Source organism: Tympanuchus pallidicinctus, unplaced genomic scaffold (genome assembly GCF_026119805.1).
Source record: "Tympanuchus pallidicinctus isolate F22 unplaced genomic scaffold, pur_lepc_1.0 scaffold8, whole genome shotgun sequence".
Classification (NCBI taxonomy): Eukaryota; Metazoa; Chordata; class Aves; order Galliformes; family Phasianidae; genus Tympanuchus; species Tympanuchus pallidicinctus.
In genome coordinates this window covers 16,385,421-16,404,445 of record NW_026294802.1, presented here as the reverse complement: position 1 = coordinate 16,404,445, position 19,025 = coordinate 16,385,421, and the positions used below count along the sequence as shown (strand labels likewise).

The following is a 19,025-nucleotide window of genomic DNA, read 5'->3' as shown; positions in this document are numbered from 1 at the left end:
TGCTGAAAGCGTGTTTGGGTTGCCGAAATCGGAGACGAGTTTAACCGCCGAAGCCGTAGAGGGTGCGTCCCTGGCGCTTGAGCGCGTAGACCACGTCCATGGCCGTGACCGTCTTCCTCTTGGCGTGCTCGGTGTAGGTGACGGCGTCGCGGATGACGTTCTCCAGGAAGACCTTGAGCACGCCGCGCGTCTCCTCGTAGATGAGCCCCGAGATGCGCTTGACGCCGCCGCGCCGCGCCAGGCGGCGGATGGCCGGCTTGGTGATGCCCTGGATGTTGTCGCGCAGCACCTTGCGGTGGCGCTTGGCGCCCCCCTTGCCGAGCCCCTTCCCGCCCTTGCCTCTGCCGGACATGCTGCGACCGCGAGCCTTCCGACACCAGTGAGGAGCGGGCGCGGCGCGCCTGTGTGTTATGGTGTGGAGTCGGACCTGATTGAGAACAGGGGCGCGGCCCCAGGCGGGGGCGGGAGCGCCAACCGCGTCCTCCTCCCCGGCGGGCGGGGCCTTCGGCTTTGTCGCTCTCTGACCCCGCCCCAGGGCCTCAGCCTCGTTCGCCCGCTCCGTCCCACCTCCTCCCTTAACTTCCCTTTCCTAGCATCTTCCGCTTTGAGGGGGATGCGGCGCTCCGCCCTCATTCCTCTCCAGCTCTGTGTCCCGATGAGGGTTATTCTTGTGCGCTTTTTTTACGTTAGTAAATTGATACGTTGAAATACTCTGATTACTTACCTTTCTTTGTTATTTTTCTTCTTAATATTTATATTGTATGGCTTTATTACTCTTATCCAGCTTTTTTAATTTCAGAGAGTTTTGTGATTTTTTTGTATTTTTTTTCAAATTATCACAAATGAAACGACAGAGAGGCCCACCCAATGTACTTTTTAGGCAGTCTAGTCTTGAGAAAATGACGTGTTTGCTTTGTATGGAATTACAGCTACGGTCTGATTTCAAATTTCACTGACAAAATCTTCAAGGGGTCTGTTTTCTATGTCATATATTGCCCAAATTATTTAATTTGTAGTAGAATCTGGTGATTAGGCATTTCCTTTAAAAGATTTCATAGTAATATGACCCTTTGTTTTAGGAAATAATTCTGCTGCTTCTCGTGGACTGTGGTGTAGGCAATACTTATTCCTCTTTATTACGTGCACTGTTTTTCACCTGGGTACCCATCAAGACAAGGAGTGTGACTGGAGGTGAAAGCAATCTAATTTTGTGCACCTAGAACTAAAGACTTGAAATGTTGTCTACATTAATCTTGCATTTGTTTGTAAAAATAATAATGAATTACATACAAATAATAACCTGCCCATTTGTTTGGGTACATATTCATCATGAGTGCTATTCACTGGAAACAGTTTTTGTTGTTCATGCATACAGCCTAAATTATTCAGTCCTGAACTTGCTTCACAAATGAAGGCAGAAAGTTAAAAAAAATAATAATAATAATAAAATAAAATAAAAAAAAAGCTTAGTTTTAGGCTGTTTTAATGTACACAGTGTGCATCCTTAGAGCAGTCTCTGGAAGGTCACTTCCCAGTGAGCCGCTGTGTTTCCAGGTGACAGTTTCTCTGAAATACTGCATTTAAAACATCCTGCATGCTGTCCAAGGCAAGTGTGGGACAGCCGTTTCCCTCCAGTCTGATGCTGTAGCTTTTTGTCATTCATGCCATGATGAATGGCATCCTCTGCATGGAGGATGGCCCGTTTCCCTGCATAAGTGACAATGTTACAATACTTTGACACACACAAGCCTGAGAATATTAACTTGGGGTAACCTCAATAGACTTATGCTCACATATTGCTTGCACTTTGAAGCATCAAACCCAGTTTCATATTTTTATCTCAGACCAGAGAGAAGTGTGAATCTTCTTCTAGGGCTTGTGTCCAACTGGTTAGTTTTATATTTCTGTTGCCCCTATTTTTTTTTATGTTTTAATAACCAGTATATACAAATTAGAAAAGCTTTGTTACATATGTCAAACAACATATAAAATATATAAGACATTGAATATTTTATATATTTTATATGTTGTTCAAGACAACATTCCTCTTCTCTCAACCAGATTCTCAGACTGTAGCATCGCGATCATGATGAGCATCACCAACACAGAGCTGGAGAAGACCCTCTGTTTTATTTCCTGTGTCTGAAGTGTTGTTTAAGATTGAGTCACAGGCATTCTGGTCATGTTTGAAAAGATTTTATGTCATTCTAGATCACTGTTACTAATTGGATGAAAGTTAGTCATGCATATCAAATGGGCAGCAAAGGTGGCTACTTCAGCTGTGCACATATGTGAGGTGCCTCCATGGCTACAAAGATCTGACATCATTCTGACTGGATAAGCACTTGTTTTTTTCCTCCATGATTTCCTTTTGCCAGTGTACAATGCCAGTGACAACATTTCTCTGTTGCTCTGATGCAACTTCATGACTCTGAAAATCAACCATCACAACAGGTAAAGCCTACCTCAGTGTCTGCTGGTTGCCCTCACCAGGCTCCTTTTTGTAGCTCAAGGCCCCAGTGCAGCTGTGAGATCAGCACTGTTCCAATATGGAGAGTGTGACTGCAACCATGATGCACATATCAGTACACAGAGACCGAGGAACGCCCACCAAAATGAAAGGCTCAGGGAGGTATTCATGAACCCTAGCAAGCCCTTCTTTCACTCATGCTGGCATTTAGTTCTTGCTCAGTTGTCGTAACTCCAAGAGGAAAGGTCTGTGCAAGTGATGAAATCTAAAAACATAATGGTGAAATCATTTTCCCCAGCATCTTGTAGCTTGCATATTTTATGTAAAGAATTTCTCTGTCGGGCCCTGAAGGCTCCTGATTTTTCTCTGTCCTTGTCATTCCCTCCCCTTTTGGCATATTCTCCTCAATTTCTTCAACCATAAGGAAAGCTCACTCACTGTGCTCATTGCTACTTTATACCACTTTATCTGCATCATAGAAGTAGTGTTTTCCAGGTATTGCAGCACACAGACCGGACACTTAAATACATATAACTGGGACCCTCCTTGATCAAAGGGATATACTCCATGCAGTATGTATACATACCAGTCTCCCATTTGCCTGTCTCCCACCCTCACTATTGCCGTTCTTGAGCCTTTTGTTACTTGTCATGCTAAATCACATCCTGAAGCATGAGAAATGAAAGATGCTAAGACTCAAAGTGGTCAATGAAGGTGGGAGAAAAATCCACTTGAGGGTCTCTGGCTTGGGGAGTACCTATCCAAAAAAACCACCAGGAGCTAAGGGATCATTTTGATGTGATATCAATTACTGTACTTTTTTTCACGGCCTCTGTCAACAATGGGATATTGGATCAGAGGAAAATTTAATATGAATTGACACAGTTGACACAGTGCTGTGAACATCAGTCTCTATCTAGAATCCATGACAAAGGACAGCAGAATCTCAAGGCTGCCTTCTTCACCTTGCTCATTCATTTCTCCCACTTCAGGCTGAGGCCACCATCTGCAGAATCACGTTCCACCTTTAAGCCCTGTGTTCTTCCTCTATTCCTTACGAGTACGCAATACTGAAGTTAAGGAGCATGAGCAAGTGTCTCCCTCAGCATCAGGCAATAACTGTCAACCCAGAAGGAAGGAAAAGACAAAAGCACAGAGCTAAAATAATTTTCAAGAATCACCATGTTAAAAGAACAAGCACATCTTGTAAACAAAAAAGATAATAAACTCAAAATTAATTGGTTTTAAGTACAAGAACCCTCTCCTCCTCCATTTATTATTATTATTATTATTATTATTATTATTATTATTATTCCTTACCTTAGTGTCAAATGCAAATAAATGTTTCTGGCCTCATGCAGTGATGCAGCTTACAGCAGGAACCCTTGCAATCCTTTCTGTACACTCAAGCATACCAAGGCCTTTTTCTTCCAAAGAATTAATAGAACAAGCAGCAACTAAACATCTACCTTAGGATTTGGTATCACTATTTAGCTTAAATTATTTTTGTCTTTTTTTTCTTTCTCTCTCTTCCTGCACCCCCCATCCTTACCTCCTCCCACCAGAAGATGCTTATTGAAATGAACATGCATTAAATCTGAACACTTACCATAGAAATTACTCCGATGATCAGCAGATCCTCTTCTCAACAGCTGTGTGATGTTGTGACCATGCTCCCTTCCTTTCGGGTGCCTCCTATTGTAATTTGGGCAAATCCAAAAACCCAGCTGGCTTTTCTTTGCTTACTGCCTCCATACAGCTGGAGATGGCTGATTCCCGCTCCAACCTGCTCAACGCTGGACCTGTTTGCTGCTCTTTAGGCCAAATGTTAAGTGTTACTGACTTCTAAACTCAGTATGCAAGTGAGGCTTGTTATTCTGCTCCTCATTTCATGTATAAATCAGCCAAAATTTCATTGCTTTTTCAGTGTTAAAAACAGAAAGAAAAACAAAACATCCCACTAAAAAAGCCCTGTGTCATGAAGGCAAAGATTTAAGCCTAATACATTTGACTTTTTCAGACTAGTGTGCATGCACTATGTTGCAGGCAAAATATAGGAAATCACAACATACTGGGCCTCAAACATGCACTGTGCACATATCCCTAACTGCCTATGATGCCCTATTCCTGAGTTCCTAACAGTCTGACAGCAGAAGCACTCAGTGTCTACTCTCATTTGCTAGCTGTGGGAATATAGGAGCTCCAGCCCTTCCTACTGGTGTTCCTATTAGTCTGGGTGATCTCCTAACCAGGGATTGTGCCCCTCTGGCAGCAGCACATGGCTTGCACAGCTGGGAAGCACAGGCTGTAAAACATAAGCTACATCGTAGCACTGAATACCTCTTCAAAATCATGTAGCTGATTTCTAATGGAAGAAAGCCAGCCTATGTTGCTGGCATCCAGGTGCTACCTGATGATAGTCCTGCTCTAGAATGGTGACACAAAGCCTTATCTGCAGTCAGGACCTGATTGACCCCCACACTTCTCAGTAAACCACAGCATGTGACAGTGTTTTGGCCCTCAGTGGTGGCAAGTGCCCAGGCTGCATTGTGTTTGGGTGCCACTGTCACTGGCTGCATGACAAAAAAATGACAAAAAAATACATCCCATGTTTTGTCACGTCAGCCACCTGGGGTGGCTCCAGCCAGAGAGATCTCAAAATCAGAGGATCATTATGGTTGGAAAAAGATCATCTAGTCCAACCATCAATCCATCACCACCTTGCCCACTAAGCCATGTCTTATGGACTATGGACCTGCTCTGTATGTTTCTACGGTCTCAAAGTCACCCCTTGACTTGTCAAACACAACTCTGGATGGACGTGAGGGAGCATCTAGGTCATGTTGTACCCTACTAGCAGCTCTTACAGCTCTTAACCACAGGGAGCACAGGCACACAGGTAGAAGAGGGTGGAGAGCAGAAAGTGTGCAGAAATGCCAGGGGGTTGTGGGGTGGAAGAGCGGGTTGCTCAGCATTGCTCTGTGTGGGCTGCTTGCTGCTCAGAGCAGTCTGGCTTCAGTGCTGCTGGAGAGACTGCTCTGAAGGGACAGTGGGTGGCACATTTTCTTGGTGGCATTCACTGATATTAAATGTGGGTGGAAGAGAGGCACTGTCAATCCACGTGGGAAGGATTTTTGGGAGAAGCCACAATTGTTCAAGCTTCTGTTAATCTTGTTTACCTGTCAGAGACAGCTTGCCTCAAGGCCTGATATTCTCAGTCTCTGGCTGGTGGCTACATTCAAAGTATGCCAGGGTGGTCCAGAAGACATTTTGTCAAATACCTTAGTTTAGTTTTAGAAGACCAAAGTACTTTAAGACAATGATGATTCTGTTCTTTGGTAGCTGGCTGATACGATGTTTCCTTGACTGTCTGTGAAAAAAGTAAAAATGTGTCAAATAGTCAAAAGTGTGCAGGGGAGTTCTCTATGGTATGGAGCATAGTGCATCTTTTCTGCCCATTGCATCAGGGAAAACCTTTGATTCCAGATTTTTTGCTGCTTGTTTTCCCTTCCCCATGAAAAGAAACCTCTACTGCCATATCTGTATCTATTTGGATAGATTTGTAAATTTTCAGTTCCAAAAGGACACGGCATGATGATGATGAAGGGAGGCCTCAATAAGAGCCCCATCCTTAAACCAAAAAGAACAAGGAGGAGTGTGCAACATTCCAGGAAGCTGAATCTGCAGGGACAGTCACCCACTGCCATACCCTCCTTGTCTTGCCCATTGCAGATGCTTAGCTGTACACTGACTTAAAAAGCTCTTGGTGGCCTCATTACATTTAGGAATCTTAACAACATCAGCAGCAACATTGATATTATGTAGGCAAAGAACTTCAATGAGTTTGTAGTTCTGTAGGTACCACTTTAAAATTGCTTAGCTAAGGGTTAAAAGCTGTTAAACTGTGCTGGCTGGTTTGTTCACAAGAGTTATTACATTTGTAACTTGCATAAGGGTGAAGTCACTGAGGGCAAGTTAGACATGGGTGTAACATTGTAATAAGAGTGTAATCGTCATTGCAGGAAGTATTTGTACCTCGTACCCGGGGAACATGTACATGGGAAAGCAGCACGTAAGGACCTTTACCTAAATCTCTCTGGAAATTGTTGTTGGAGGAAAGAGAGGGGCCAAACTGCTCAGGCGCACCCACTGCTGTTCCTCCAGTTGCCTGCAAGGAGCTGATCAGAGCATTCTACACTGGTGGTAGAGCCATTAGCCGTGTTTGTGTGGTTAGCTCTCATGCAAATGCTTCCTAACAAAACTGCTTGAGAAGAATAACTGCCGTGTTACCTTGCTTTGTTGCACGTATATCTAAATATAACCCAAAGCTCATTTTCTGAGGAGCAAGTGCTGGCAGGTCCTGAGACAGAGATGGGAATGTCTGATAGCTCTCAGGTGCTGCACCATCCTGTGGCTCAATTCTCCTTCCTTATGCCAGGAGGCCTGAACACGAAAATGCGAAAGTTGGACAGAGATGGGCACCTGGAGGGAAGAGACTTGCAGTGTTCAGATAGCAATCTTGTGCAGGTTTGTGATGTATTGAGATCTGCTGCACTGCCCAGAAGGTGGGAAAAACTGAAGTCATTCAGATGTAGCAGATATTACTCTCTCCAAGAGTATCTCTGGAGATTCTGATGTCATTCTCCTCCTCTTTTAATGAGTGAGGAAGTCTACCTCCCTCTGGTCTCCTCATTGGGAAAACCAAAATGCATGCCAGAGTCAACAGGGTGCTTTCTTGTTGAAGTCTTTCTGTGATGAATGATGACTGAAACACCTATGATGCCAAAAATAAGATTATTTACCTTTCAGACTTGCTCACCTAGAGCTGAAACTGTCATTCTTGCCTTCTTTATAATCCTTTACCACCTTTCTGCCTTGCCTGACTGCGTATTTCTGTTCCTTCTTCCCTACCTGTTCTGACTGTGGACAAAACTCTTTTTCTAACTGTCAAATGCACCTTAGCTTTCCAAAATGTTGGTCCTGCATGTTTTTCTTTCATGTGGAGAAGACATGTTCCCAGTATCAATTCTGCACGCTAAAGTTGTTTTCTACCTTCACTGCAGAGCTATTAGAAAAGAAAGGGCAGAGCTTATCCCCGTGTCTTGAAATTTCTGAAGTCACTTCAGTTTCAGAGTGATAAACCACAACTGTTGCAGATCAGACGCTGCTGTATATATTATTGGCTGCTTCTGTTGAGAACATAAGAGGGTAACAAATGCCGGGAGAAAAGTGGAGGAATCCCCCAACTGGGATGGTGATCATTGTAAACACTTCCATTTCAGCTACCAGTAAACGTGAATCAAGCCTCTGTGGAGCCACAACTGAAGGATGGAGTATTTAAATCTTCTCAAATAAAGGTGGCTGAAGTGAACGTATATGAATTCAAAATAAGAGTGGGCAGGAACAGTTTTCCTGTCACAGGCGTGTCACTTGTGATCTACACTTCTCCTCTGCCTGGATATGTAGTGAATTGTCCCAGTAGGTGCTAAGCGTTATGTCCTCAAAGTCCTGCTATGCACTGCGCATGCAATCAAGTCACTACAACATCTTATTCACTGATTTATGGGCACAAGTTAAGAAAAACATTTATTTTTTTACTTCACTTTCGACAGCTCATAAAGATATTTCTTCAGTATCCACATTCGCTCTGATATATTTCAGTCTTGTGTCCATATCTAATGTTGCATAATTTTTACAAACAAGATTCTGAAAGCTCCAGTAGGATTTATCCTTCTATCCATCATCTTCCTGCTGTAGCAGAGCTCACACAGAGCTCAGATGCACTTTTCCTGCAACCTTATATTAGCTTTGTGTTTTCCTCTTCTAGGATGCAAATTGTTGATTTTTTTTTTTTCCTAATTTAATCTTCACATCATTTAGTTGTGACTTTTGTACTCAATGAAGCCCGATTTTGAGGAAAACAAACGTATTCACATTATATACATGTTTAGTGTTGATATCATAGAGGCTGTAAATAAAAAAAAAAAATGAGGAGAAAAGAGGATTGCATTAACTTAAAACTATACGTTCATAAAATCTGACATCATGGTTGTTAGTATCTGCATGAATTCAGTGTTTAAATTCCATGTTGGATCTGGTTATGTCGAAAAAAATGGGAGGGCAAGGTTGATTTTACAGTATTTGTGTTATTCTTAAGTAACCATTGAAGTCAACAGATAACATACTTTATAATCAGATACAGATGCTGAAAAAATTGTTCCAGAGCTCCATTCTTGTCAATAGATTTCATTACCTCCAATCAGACATCAGTATTGATTGAATTCTTCCTGGTGCTTAGGGATGAACTATGGCCTACCACTCCCCTAACTGAAACCCAGGTTATCACAAAGAGCTGTGGTTCTTGTCAAGAAAACAGTTCCTCCTTACTGTGACTGTAAAATGCAGGAGAAAGAATTAAACGGGCTTTTATTTTTTCATCAAATGGGCCTTCCTGTTGTTCATTTTATCTTTCATTTTTCCTTACAGAGAGACAAGGAGATACTGCACTGGCTTTATTTAATTTTTTGTCTGTGCAAGAGGTTTGTTTGTTTGTTTTTGTTGTTGTTTTTTTTTTTTAAGAGTAATTTTGTTTAAAATTTTGTAACTATCACAGAAAATACAACAAGATTATACTCTCTAGGCAGTAAGAGCAGAAGTACATAAGAGCTACATTAGGCCGTCCACATCTTAACTGACCAGAGAGACAAAAGTAATATCGTTAAATATAACCAGAAGTTCAGAAGGCTGCTTTAGTTTAGAAAGCTGCAGTTTGGTAACACGGGGTACTGGGAGATTGTTTACTGGAAGTAGAAACACAACATGGAAAAAAGAAATATCGATTTACTTAATAACTGGTACAGAAATTCACATGAGAAACAAACAAAGGAAAAAAGCACAAGGCAGCAGGGGAAGTTTGCCTACCCTCTAGTGAAATTTCAGGAAGACAAACAAAACAGCTACATCTTTATGAATTCACAGGCAGTAACAAATTGTTTACAGCTCTATAATAAGAGTAATAGGAGGTGGTATGAGACACTATTTCAACAGAGTTTAGCGTTTTAGGAGGTAAAACACATGGCCAAAGGAACCGGTTCTTAATCCATATTCAGAGCTGAGAGGGGAGTTTGTGTTACTTCCTCCTCTTCAAAATCAATTTAAACTGTCAAAATAGCTTTAAATCGTCAGATTTCGATTTTAATCGCAAGAAAACCCTCTAAAGAATAAGATGCAGTGGTTGCTGTAAGATTTCTGCAGAAAGAAAATTTTTAATTTGCAATGAAAAACAAAAGTTTCTCTCTTCAGAGGTCTCTCCAGCAGCAGCACACGGGATTTATCGCCTCTCCTTTAACTCAGGACGCGTGTCTGCGGCTGGAAACTCTCCCGAACGCAAGTACCTGCTCTTCTCCTCCCTCACCGAGGAAACGGGGCGATTCGGTGGCAGAAATTCCGAGGAAAATACACTTTTGTTAGTCCAAAGAAACACAAATCGAGCACACCGAAGGGCTCCCCGGCCGTGAAGCGGGGCGGGCTTAGCAACGCACCAATCACCGCGCGGCTCCTCTCTAAAAATACGAGCATCTGACCCGCGCCAGCCCAATTGTGTTCGCCTGCTCCGCGGAGGACTCCGCCGCGATGTCCGAGACCGCTCCCGCCGCCGCCCCCGATGCGCCCGCGCCCGGCGCCAAGGCCGCCGCCAAGAAGCCGAAGAAGGCGGCGGGCGGCGCCAAAGCCCGCAAGCCCGCTGGCCCCAGTGTCACCGAGCTGATCACCAAGGCCGTGTCCGCCTCCAAGGAGCGCAAGGGGCTCTCCCTCGCCGCGCTCAAGAAGGCGCTGGCCGCCGGCGGCTACGACGTGGAGAAGAACAACAGCCGCATCAAGCTGGGGCTCAAGAGCCTCGTCAGCAAGGGCACCCTGGTGCAGACCAAGGGCACCGGCGCCTCCGGCTCCTTTCGGCTCAATAAGAAGCCCGGGGAGGTGAAGGAGAAGGCTCCTAGGAAGCGAGCGGCTGCTGCCAAGCCTAAGAAGCCGGCGGCCAAGAAGCCCGCGGCTGCTGCCAAGAAGCCCAAGAAGGCGGCGGCGGTGAAGAAGAGCCCCAAGAAAGCCAAGAAGCCGGCGGCCGCAGCCACCAAGAAGGCGGCAAAGAGCCCTAAGAAGGCCGCGAAGGCTGGTCGCCCCAAGAAGGCTGCCAAGAGCCCGGCCAAGGCAAAGGCAGTGAAGCCCAAAGCTGCCAAGCCCAAGGCGACCAAACCCAAGGCAGCCAAGGCAAAGAAGACGGCAGCCAAGAAGAAGTAAGTTATCCCTGAAGAGTTCCTGCTCTACCTATTTTGATATCCAACGGCTCTTTTAAGAGCCACCCACACTTTCCCTAAAGGAGCTGAGGCACCGAGGTCGTCAGAAACCTGCAGCACGGATCCAGCAATTCGTAAGTCGTCAGAGGTCAATTGCCTTTTCCCTTCCGATTACTGAAACCTAACGAGCACGGTATTACGCGGCGGCTTTAGGGAAGTGTAGACTTTGTATCTTTTGCCGAGTAATTGGTTTGACTACCGTGAAGAAATGTTTTATAATGATTTGATAAAAATCGGGTGACACTTTTTTAAGAATATATTTTTTAACAAAAGTAATGGATTTCCCAGGCGCAAGCTACTACTGAGCCACGTCTAATGTATTGTGTTGGTCCTTTTTAAGGTGTCTCTTTAAATGCTTTTATGCGTTAGGGGAAGACGTGAGATTTTTCTTACTGACGCCATAACAGCCCCGTGCTCTCCCATCTCTTTTGTTCCCGCTGAGACATAACAGCAGCTTCTGCTGTTGGAAAAGCCCGCCCTGGCCGAGGATTGGCCACGAGGAGCCCGGCCCGCTGCCCCTTCCCCCACCCACCGCAGACCCCGCCTTGGGCCCGACGCTTTTGGCCGCGTCGAAGAAAGGAACAGGCGCGGGGGAAGGAGGGGAGGGGACAGGCGGTGACGGTGGCCCCCGGAAAGCATTGGTTTCCTTTAGCGCGGTATACGAACTGAAAGCGTAACGGCGCGTCTCGGGAGAAATTCCTTTGGGAGAACACTTTGGCACGACTTTGTTAACGGAAGCATGGAAAGCGTTGCTATTACCCAACAAATAATATTGATAATAAACATAAAAGAAAAAAAAGTACGGCTCGAGTAATTCATACACCTGCACAACTGTATTGTGGATTTCTGAGCTCTCCTGTGATGCTGTGGGTGGCTCTGAAAAGAGCCTTTGGGTTGTTCTCTCCAGACCGTGCTGCCTCTGCGGTACTCACTTGGCCTTAGCCTTGTGGCTGTCGGTCTTCTTAGGCAGCAGCACGGCCTGGATGTTGGGCAGCACCCCACCCTGCGCGATGGTGACCTTGCCCAGCAGCTTGTTGAGCTCCTCGTCGTTGCGGATGGCCAGCTGCAGGTGGCGGGGGATGATGCGCGTCTTCTTGTTGTCGCGGGCCGCGTTGCCCGCCAGCTCCAGGATCTCGGCCGTCAGGTACTCCAGCACGGCCGCCAGGTACACCGGGGCGCCGGCGCCCACCCGCTCCGCGTAGTTGCCCTTGCGCAGCAGCCGGTGCACGCGGCCCACGGGGAACTGCAGCCCGGCCCGCGACGAGCGCGACTTGGCCTTGGCGCGCGCCTTCCCGCCCTGCTTCCCGCGGCCAGACATCGCAGCGGCTTAAGGCTCGGACCACAACCGAGCGAGGAACACAGCGAGAGACCGACGGAACTCGACTACGCTCTTGCTTAGGCTCCTCGTCTCTGCGTTGATAGGCTGACGTCTGGGTCCGTTGTGGGCAGCCAATGAGAAGGCGAATCGAATTGGAACCAATGAAAAACAGTTATAGAGGAGGAAAGGGGTGTTCTCGAGGACTGACCAATGAAAGAGTGCGAAAGGGATACTTCTCATTTGCATAGAGGAGCTATAAATAAATGGGCTACGACCACTTCCTTCCCATTCGGCTTTTCGTTCTCGTGTTGGTGTTTGTTGCTGTGTGACTTCTTTGTGTCGCGATGCCCGAGCCGGCCAAGTCCGCGCCCGCCCCCAAGAAGGGCTCCAAGAAGGCGGTCACCAAGACCCAGAAGAAGGGCGACAAGAAGCGCAAGAAGAGCCGCAAGGAGAGCTACTCGATCTACGTGTACAAGGTGCTGAAGCAGGTGCACCCCGACACGGGCATCTCGTCCAAGGCCATGGGCATCATGAACTCGTTCGTCAACGACATCTTCGAGCGCATCGCCGGCGAGGCGTCGCGCCTGGCGCACTACAACAAGCGCTCGACCATCACGTCGCGGGAGATCCAGACGGCCGTGCGGCTGCTGCTGCCCGGCGAGCTGGCCAAGCACGCGGTCTCCGAGGGCACCAAGGCGGTCACCAAGTACACCAGCTCCAAGTAAGCTGTCTCCGTTTCCCGTACCTGAGTTGCTCGACCCAAAGGCTCTTTTCAGAGCCACCCACCTTGCCAGAGAAAGAGCTGTAATCCTGTCGGAAAGCAAGTAAATAGTGTAGTTGTCAGTACGTGTTTCTTCTTTACATCTGCAAAATCCTTTCTAAAAATAATTTCTGTAAATAGCATTACCTGCCAATTTTGTTCCAGAAAATATATGTATTTCCGCTATCTGCAATATTTGTCTTAATTTTTAATTACAATTTCGTTGTGTTTTGTTGTTTTCTTTTTTTTCTCCTAGGTGAGACTCCATTCCCTTCCCTCTTCCTCCCCTAAGTCTTTGTCTCGTTTGCACTCTTACCGTTCATCACATCCCAATCAATACCTCTCCGTTCGGGTTTTAAGAGTTCATGCAAACCGAAGGAACAAGAGTGCTTTTTTACATCTCACATTGCTGACAGAGACTCGTATCTGTTTTATTGATCATTTAAACTCCATCAACGGTGTTTTAGCTGCAATATCGACATCAGCCGCTTGAGGGTGCCTCAGTCCCAACTGTTACAGTTGAAGCGAGGTGTGTCCGCGATGCGTGAGTGTAAAAGAATTTTGTTATTTTACACTTTCCAATCAACTGTCACTATAGCCCAAGCCTCTGTATTTAAGCATGGTAGTTAATTAAATGGAAATCCTTTCTAACAGTTACGTCAGCAATTTTCTTCTGTATTTGTGATTTATTTTTTTTTCCAGTAACTTGCACAGCTTCTCCTGTTATAGGAGAGACTATTTCCCCTTGTAAATGCACAATGAAGATGAATATGACTTAGCAGCTACTTTGCCTTTCCAGTATTTGTAGCTCATTAATTTAAGTACCGAGAACTGCAGAAGTAGCCACTGTGGGCTGACCTGTTAAAGCACACAGAATCACACAGAATGGCCTGGCTTGGAAGGAACCTCAAGGATCGTGAATTCCACACCCCTGCCACATGCAGGGCCACCAACCTCCCCATTTCATACTAGATCAGGCTGCCCAGGGCCCCATCCAGTCTGCCTTTGAACACCTCCAGGGACGGGGCATCCACAACCTCTCTGGGCAGCCTGTTCCAGCACCTCACCACTCTCTCTGTAAAGAACTTCCCCCTGACATCCAACCTAAATCTTCCCTCCCTCAACTTAAAACCATTTCCCCTTGTCCTGCTGTTATCAACCCTTTCAAAGAGTTGACTCTCCTCCTGTTTGTAGGCTCCCTTTAGGTACTGAATTATCAGCCTTGAAGTCTTTCATCCAAGCCCTTGGTTTTCCAAATATCTACCACACTCTTTGGTAATTAGACATTGCTGCAAATGCAGAACTGAGCTGTTAACACCACCTCTTAAAATGCATCTGAATAATCCTTATCTCCAAGCATTATGCTGTGGCTTCAGCAACACTTGGTTTCACCAAGAACTGCAGAATGCCTGGACTCGAGCTTTCCAGCACTGACTGCATGTGGTGTTTGAGTACCAGTACAGAGACATCACTAAGTCTTTATTATTTTAGTCACTGATTTATCAACATTTCAGCTTGAGGCTGTTGTGGGAGGTCTCTGTTTTGATTTCTGGCCACTGATGCTGGGATCCATGCTTCCTTCTCCCCATTCTCCTGCAATTTCATATTGCGCTTTGAGATCTGCTCTCAAAGTATCTTAGAGCAAACTCAAACAGCTTTCACTTTCTGCACCCCCCCCATACACTATACTCTATACACAGTACTTAAAAAGATGAATAAATATAGTGTGCTCCAACCTATAAGTTCTTAGATAATGTAATATGTGGGGGGTGTAGAGAGGGAATCTAGAAAATATCTAAAAATACTCATACTCTGAAAGTGGTGATGCTCATTGGAACCATTTGTCAGAAGCTATTACACTTAGCAGTGTGTTATGTAAAATTCAGATTCAGCCATGCTGGCCTAAAAAAAAAAAAAGATAAAGGCGCATTCTATGCCCCCAGCTCAGGAATGCACAAGTATTATCTCAGCCCTTCTTCTATTTGCATGCTGGGTGCTTCATCTGTGGAGCTTTCACACATATTGGGTTGGACAATCTTAAAGGTCCCTTCTAACCCAAACCATTTTATGATTCTATGAAATTCCAGATAATCTTCCTCTCTTGCAGGCTGTTTCAGCATGCACATTTCTTACTCAAATCCTGAAAGTCATCAGCACAGAAAATATTGATTACGCTTTCTCCTTCCAACCTCAGTACAATATTCCAGTGTGAGTACAATCTCAGATACTGCTGTGCTGTGCACACAGCATTCCTCTGTGGACACACACACACCCCATCAGATCTGACTGTAGCACCGTCATTGCTCCATCTCTCGGTGCTGAGATCCCAGTCACTGCAGCGACAAAAACCAAGTACCATCAAAAATGTTGTGTGCTTGCCTTTTTTTTTTTTTTTTTTTTTTTTTTTTTTAAACCATTCATAACAGCAGTAAGAATTAGGCTCAGCAAGAGTAGCAAACAATTTTATCTCCATCTGAGATGGAGACCATCTGAGGAGAGTGTTTCATGGGATGATATCCAGCAGCAGATATTCCAACACAAACATGTCTATCAGATCAGTGCCAACATTTCAAGCCCAAAACTGATCACATTCAAGGGGATCTTAGAGGCATGGGAATGTTAGCCCTACAATTTAAGCAGTAAGATGAAAGGAGAAGATCAGGATGGGGTGAAGGAGGGAAGGGAGGGGAATCACTGAATCACAGGAGATAAAGAAGTACACACAGGTTTCTAGATGAAGCAAAGACTAAGTGAGGGGCATCAGAGTTGTCTACAGGAGGTCACAGGTTCTGACAGCACTGCAGTCAGAGTCATCTCACAAACGTTTTACCTGACTAACATTTGGAATTAATGAAAACACCACCATGAATATAAAAATCACACAATAGTGCATTATACTATCTGTTATATTCTTTATAGTTCTTTACTATTAAATCCAAAGCAGTTTCCTTTGTCTTCTGTAACACATTCTACTCAGAGAACACTTCCTGTGAACCAGAGAGTGGAGCAAGTTCACATAAATCATCCTGGGAATTGCTATAAAGCACAGCCTTCAAAAAGGCCACTGTGTGTTGTGTACTGTCAATTCCTACCTTGAAAAACCTGCCTTCGTTCACGTGAACAGAAACACACGGTAGGTTTATTTTTTGTTTACATGAACACATTTAATCAATCATTTTAATCAATCATGTACACTGTGCTTTGTGCCTGTAGTGTGTTATCAACCATAAGGTATAGCAAAGAATGATCCATGCAGTTAAAAACTGCCATTATCTTGTTTTTCATTTCCATAGTCTGTTACAGTCAAGCAGTTTTGGAAAGATGCTACTTACCTAGCCATACATGCAGTACATTTTATATTTGTCAGTCACTTACAAGTTAAACTGAAACAAAACCACACAGTCTGTTCTTTGCAAAAATGAAATGCAGCATCTGGGTGAACAAGTAACAGTAACTGCTGCTCTGCTTAACTGACAACACAGGAAGATGATTCAGATATTATACACAATGATCAGTGCCAAAGATCCGATTGAGAAACTGAACAAAACACTTCTGTAACTACTTTATTCTGCTTCCTGGTTGGTCGGTTTGAGTCAATATTTGCTCACTCACTTCTCAGCTCATATTATTTTCCAAGTTGCCAGAAATTACTTATTATTACACACAGTGCAAATTATTCAAATTATTGTTATGTTAAGCAACTCCCATCTTTATTTTCCAGTTTGATTACAAAAGAGTATACTTGAAAATAATCTGCATTATGAAAGCATAATTAATAGGAAGAGGGAATCCCACTGAAAAAACCCTTCTCCCTGCCCAGCTCACACACATGGGATAGGAGAAGAAACATGACAAAGAGCAGCTGCATCCAGTTCCCTCAGGATTGGGTCACAAAACCAGAGGCCTAAAACCACAAAACCAGGTGCTGCAAAGCACCCTCTGGAACTCACCAGGTGCAGTACTTGTTTTATTCATTTTTAATATATTTATTTTTGATGGCTGCAAGTAACTTGCTGTACTTTGTGGCCATTTCTGATGCCACTCTCAGAGTGGTTTCAAAAATACTCACTCATGATGCTGACCTTTAACCAAAAAGTTAATTCCATTTCCTTTTAACAAAATTACTCTGATAGCAATTCTGCACATATACTCATTTTAAAACTGGAGAGAACAAGGAGTTTATATATGAGAGGAATAGCAAGACAGCTCAGAATTCTCATCACCAGCAGAATCCACAACTGTTTGTACCACTGTTTGTGTCACCTGTAGATTTTAGTCTTGAAAGACTCTTGAACAGTTCTGAAAAGAAGCAAAGGCCACAGAATTATGGATGAACATTGAACTACAGAGAGAGCACGAGAACCTGTGCTGCTGTTGTACAGCATCAGAGATGTGAAGAAACATACACCTCTCCTATGTGCACTGCACCCACTGCTCATTTGGCAGCAAGCTGCAGCTGCTGCTCCCCCAACAGCCTCAGCTGTGAAACAGTTTCTTCGCCTTTTACCCTTGGGACACAGTAAGACTTGCTTTTTTAAGTCATTCTGCAGAAACACACACAAAAGAGGACATTACTATAGGAACGATACATCTCAAGTCTTTATATATATATATTTTAAGTAGTCTGCTTCTTTATTTGCTCCCAACACACAACCACCCAACTCAGCATCATAGCAAACAGGCACCTGGTCTGAGCTGGCTCAGAGAGATCTATTTGTCCACACCAATTTCATACTTCAAACTTTCAGATGCTGCTGTTTGAAATCACTGATACAAATCTCCCAGAAGCAAAATCGTCACATGGGTGTCACACAATTTCAGTTCCCACAGGAAAGAACAGAGGTTGATGCAGCTCAAATCCTACAAGATTACCTCATGTCATGCAAAGCCTCATAGAAGAAACAATATAAATTCTGCTTCAGGTTTAGGATAGAAAATACTGACTGCAAATTATGAACTAAGAAAAAGCAATAGTGAAAAGCAAATTTTGAGATTCCCTAAAAGGCTAATAGAATCGACCAGAAAGATTCACCCGAAAGACAGCCTCATGGAGGCAGACAGACCAGACCTATAGCAGCTCTTAGATACCACAGGTAGGAACGAAAAACCCACGGCCCACTCTGCTAGGAAGCACCACCCTTTCTGCCTGTTAAAGCGTAGCGCAGCTCCCGGAGGGCGGCGGTACAACTCCGCCTGAGCAGCCACTGCCGATGGAGGACTTGAGCGCACACCGCGGCGTAACTGCGCCGCCAGCGCTGCCCTGCAAAGAGAGCTGCGCGCGGCTTTGCATCAGAGCCGGCGGACGTTTGTAAAGGGCTGCACACTAAACGGAAAACAAATATAACGTGCATCCCATCAACGCCCACAGGAAAGATAAGAACTGGAAAAAGTGCATCAACTCTCTTAAAGAAAAAGTGGGTGGCTCTGAAAAGAGCCTTTTGTGCTTGCATCTGGATTTGTCATAAGTTGTGCTCACTTGGCCTTAGCCTTGTGACTATCGGTCTTCTTGGGCAGCAGCACGGCCTGGATGTTGGGCAGCACCCCACCCTGCGCGATGGTGACCTTGCCCAGCAGCTTGTTGAGCTCCTCGTCGTTGCGGATGGCCAGCTGCAGGTGGCGGGGGATGATGCGCGTCTTCTTGTTGTCGCGGGCCGCATTGCCCGCCAGCTCCAGGATCTCGGCCGTCAGGTACTCCAGCACGGCCGCCAGGTACACCGGGGCGCCGGCGCCCACCCGCTCCGCGTAGTTGCCCTTGCGCAGCAGCCGGTGCACGCGGCCCACGGGGAACTGCAGCCCGGCCCGCGACGAGCGCGACTTGGCCTTGGCACGCGCCTTCCCGCCCTGCTTCCCGCGGCCAGACATCGCAGCCACTCGCTCCCACGAAGAAACCAACAGCTCGCAGCAAAGTGCTCTCCCACCGCGCCCGCCCGCTTATATTCAGTTCGGGCGGAGCGGAGGCGCGCCGTCTGATAGGCTGAGCGGGAGGCGCAGTGCGTGCAGCCAATGGGCGAGCGAATCGAAGGGCCTCCAATGGTGAAGCGCGTGTGGTGGTGACGTCACAGGGCCGAACTTACCGCCAATGGCAACGCGGCGCTGCGGAGCTGCTGCTTTGCATAGCGCCGCTATAAA

The 19,025-nt window shown here is 45.5% G+C and overlaps 5 protein-coding genes and 1 long non-coding RNA gene across 6 annotated transcripts in view; 3 read left to right on the top strand and 3 right to left on the bottom strand.

Annotated features, from left to right (window-relative positions):
* Positions 1-19,025, top strand: part of LOC128074034 (histone H2A-IV) — a 36,903-nt gene that overhangs the window by 1,408 nt on the left and 16,470 nt on the right. The gene's annotated exons all lie outside the window — the stretch shown is intronic.
* LOC128074061 (uncharacterized) lies at positions 3,368-9,987 on the bottom strand. Its single transcript, XR_008202967.1, has 2 exons — positions 4,080-9,987; positions 3,368-3,897 (listed from the first exon to the last, which is right to left on the bottom strand). It is a non-coding gene; the product is annotated as an uncharacterized LOC128074061 (long non-coding RNA).
* LOC128074018 (histone H1.01) lies at positions 10,058-11,609 on the top strand. Its single transcript, XM_052669523.1, has one exon. The coding sequence runs from the start codon at positions 10,103-10,105 to the stop codon at positions 10,760-10,762; it is 660 nt and encodes a 219-aa protein (XP_052525483.1). The 5' UTR covers positions 10,058-10,102; the 3' UTR covers positions 10,763-11,609.
* On the bottom strand, positions 11,135-12,317 carry LOC128074037 (histone H2A-IV). The gene has a single exon (XM_052669545.1). It carries the CDS (start codon positions 12,134-12,136, stop codon positions 11,747-11,749), a length of 390 nt encoding a protein of 129 aa, XP_052525505.1. The 5' UTR covers positions 12,137-12,317; the 3' UTR covers positions 11,135-11,746.
* On the top strand, positions 12,365-13,499 carry LOC128074043 (histone H2B 1/2/3/4/6). The gene is made up of 2 exons (XM_052669551.1): positions 12,365-12,857; positions 13,153-13,499. The coding sequence occupies exons 1-2, from the start codon at positions 12,481-12,483 to the stop codon at positions 13,154-13,156; spliced, it is 381 nt and encodes a 126-aa protein (XP_052525511.1). The 5' UTR covers positions 12,365-12,480; the 3' UTR covers positions 13,157-13,499.
* On the bottom strand, positions 17,514-18,958 carry LOC128074042 (histone H2A-IV). Its single transcript, XM_052669550.1, has one exon. The coding sequence runs from the start codon at positions 18,756-18,758 to the stop codon at positions 18,369-18,371; it is 390 nt and encodes a 129-aa protein (XP_052525510.1). The 5' UTR covers positions 18,759-18,958; the 3' UTR covers positions 17,514-18,368.

Bases quoted from the DNA above. Each gene is read 5' to 3' on its own strand.
- LOC128074042 (XM_052669550.1), bottom strand. From the start codon at position 18,758: ATGTCTGGCCGCGGGAAGCAGGGCGGGAAGGCGCGTGCCAAGGCCAAG.
- LOC128074018 (XM_052669523.1), top strand. From the start codon at position 10,103: ATGTCCGAGACCGCTCCCGCCGCCGCCCCCGATGCGCCCGCGCCCGGC.
- LOC128074037 (XM_052669545.1), bottom strand. From the start codon at position 12,136: ATGTCTGGCCGCGGGAAGCAGGGCGGGAAGGCGCGCGCCAAGGCCAAG.
- LOC128074043 (XM_052669551.1), top strand. From the start codon at position 12,481: ATGCCCGAGCCGGCCAAGTCCGCGCCCGCCCCCAAGAAGGGCTCCAAG.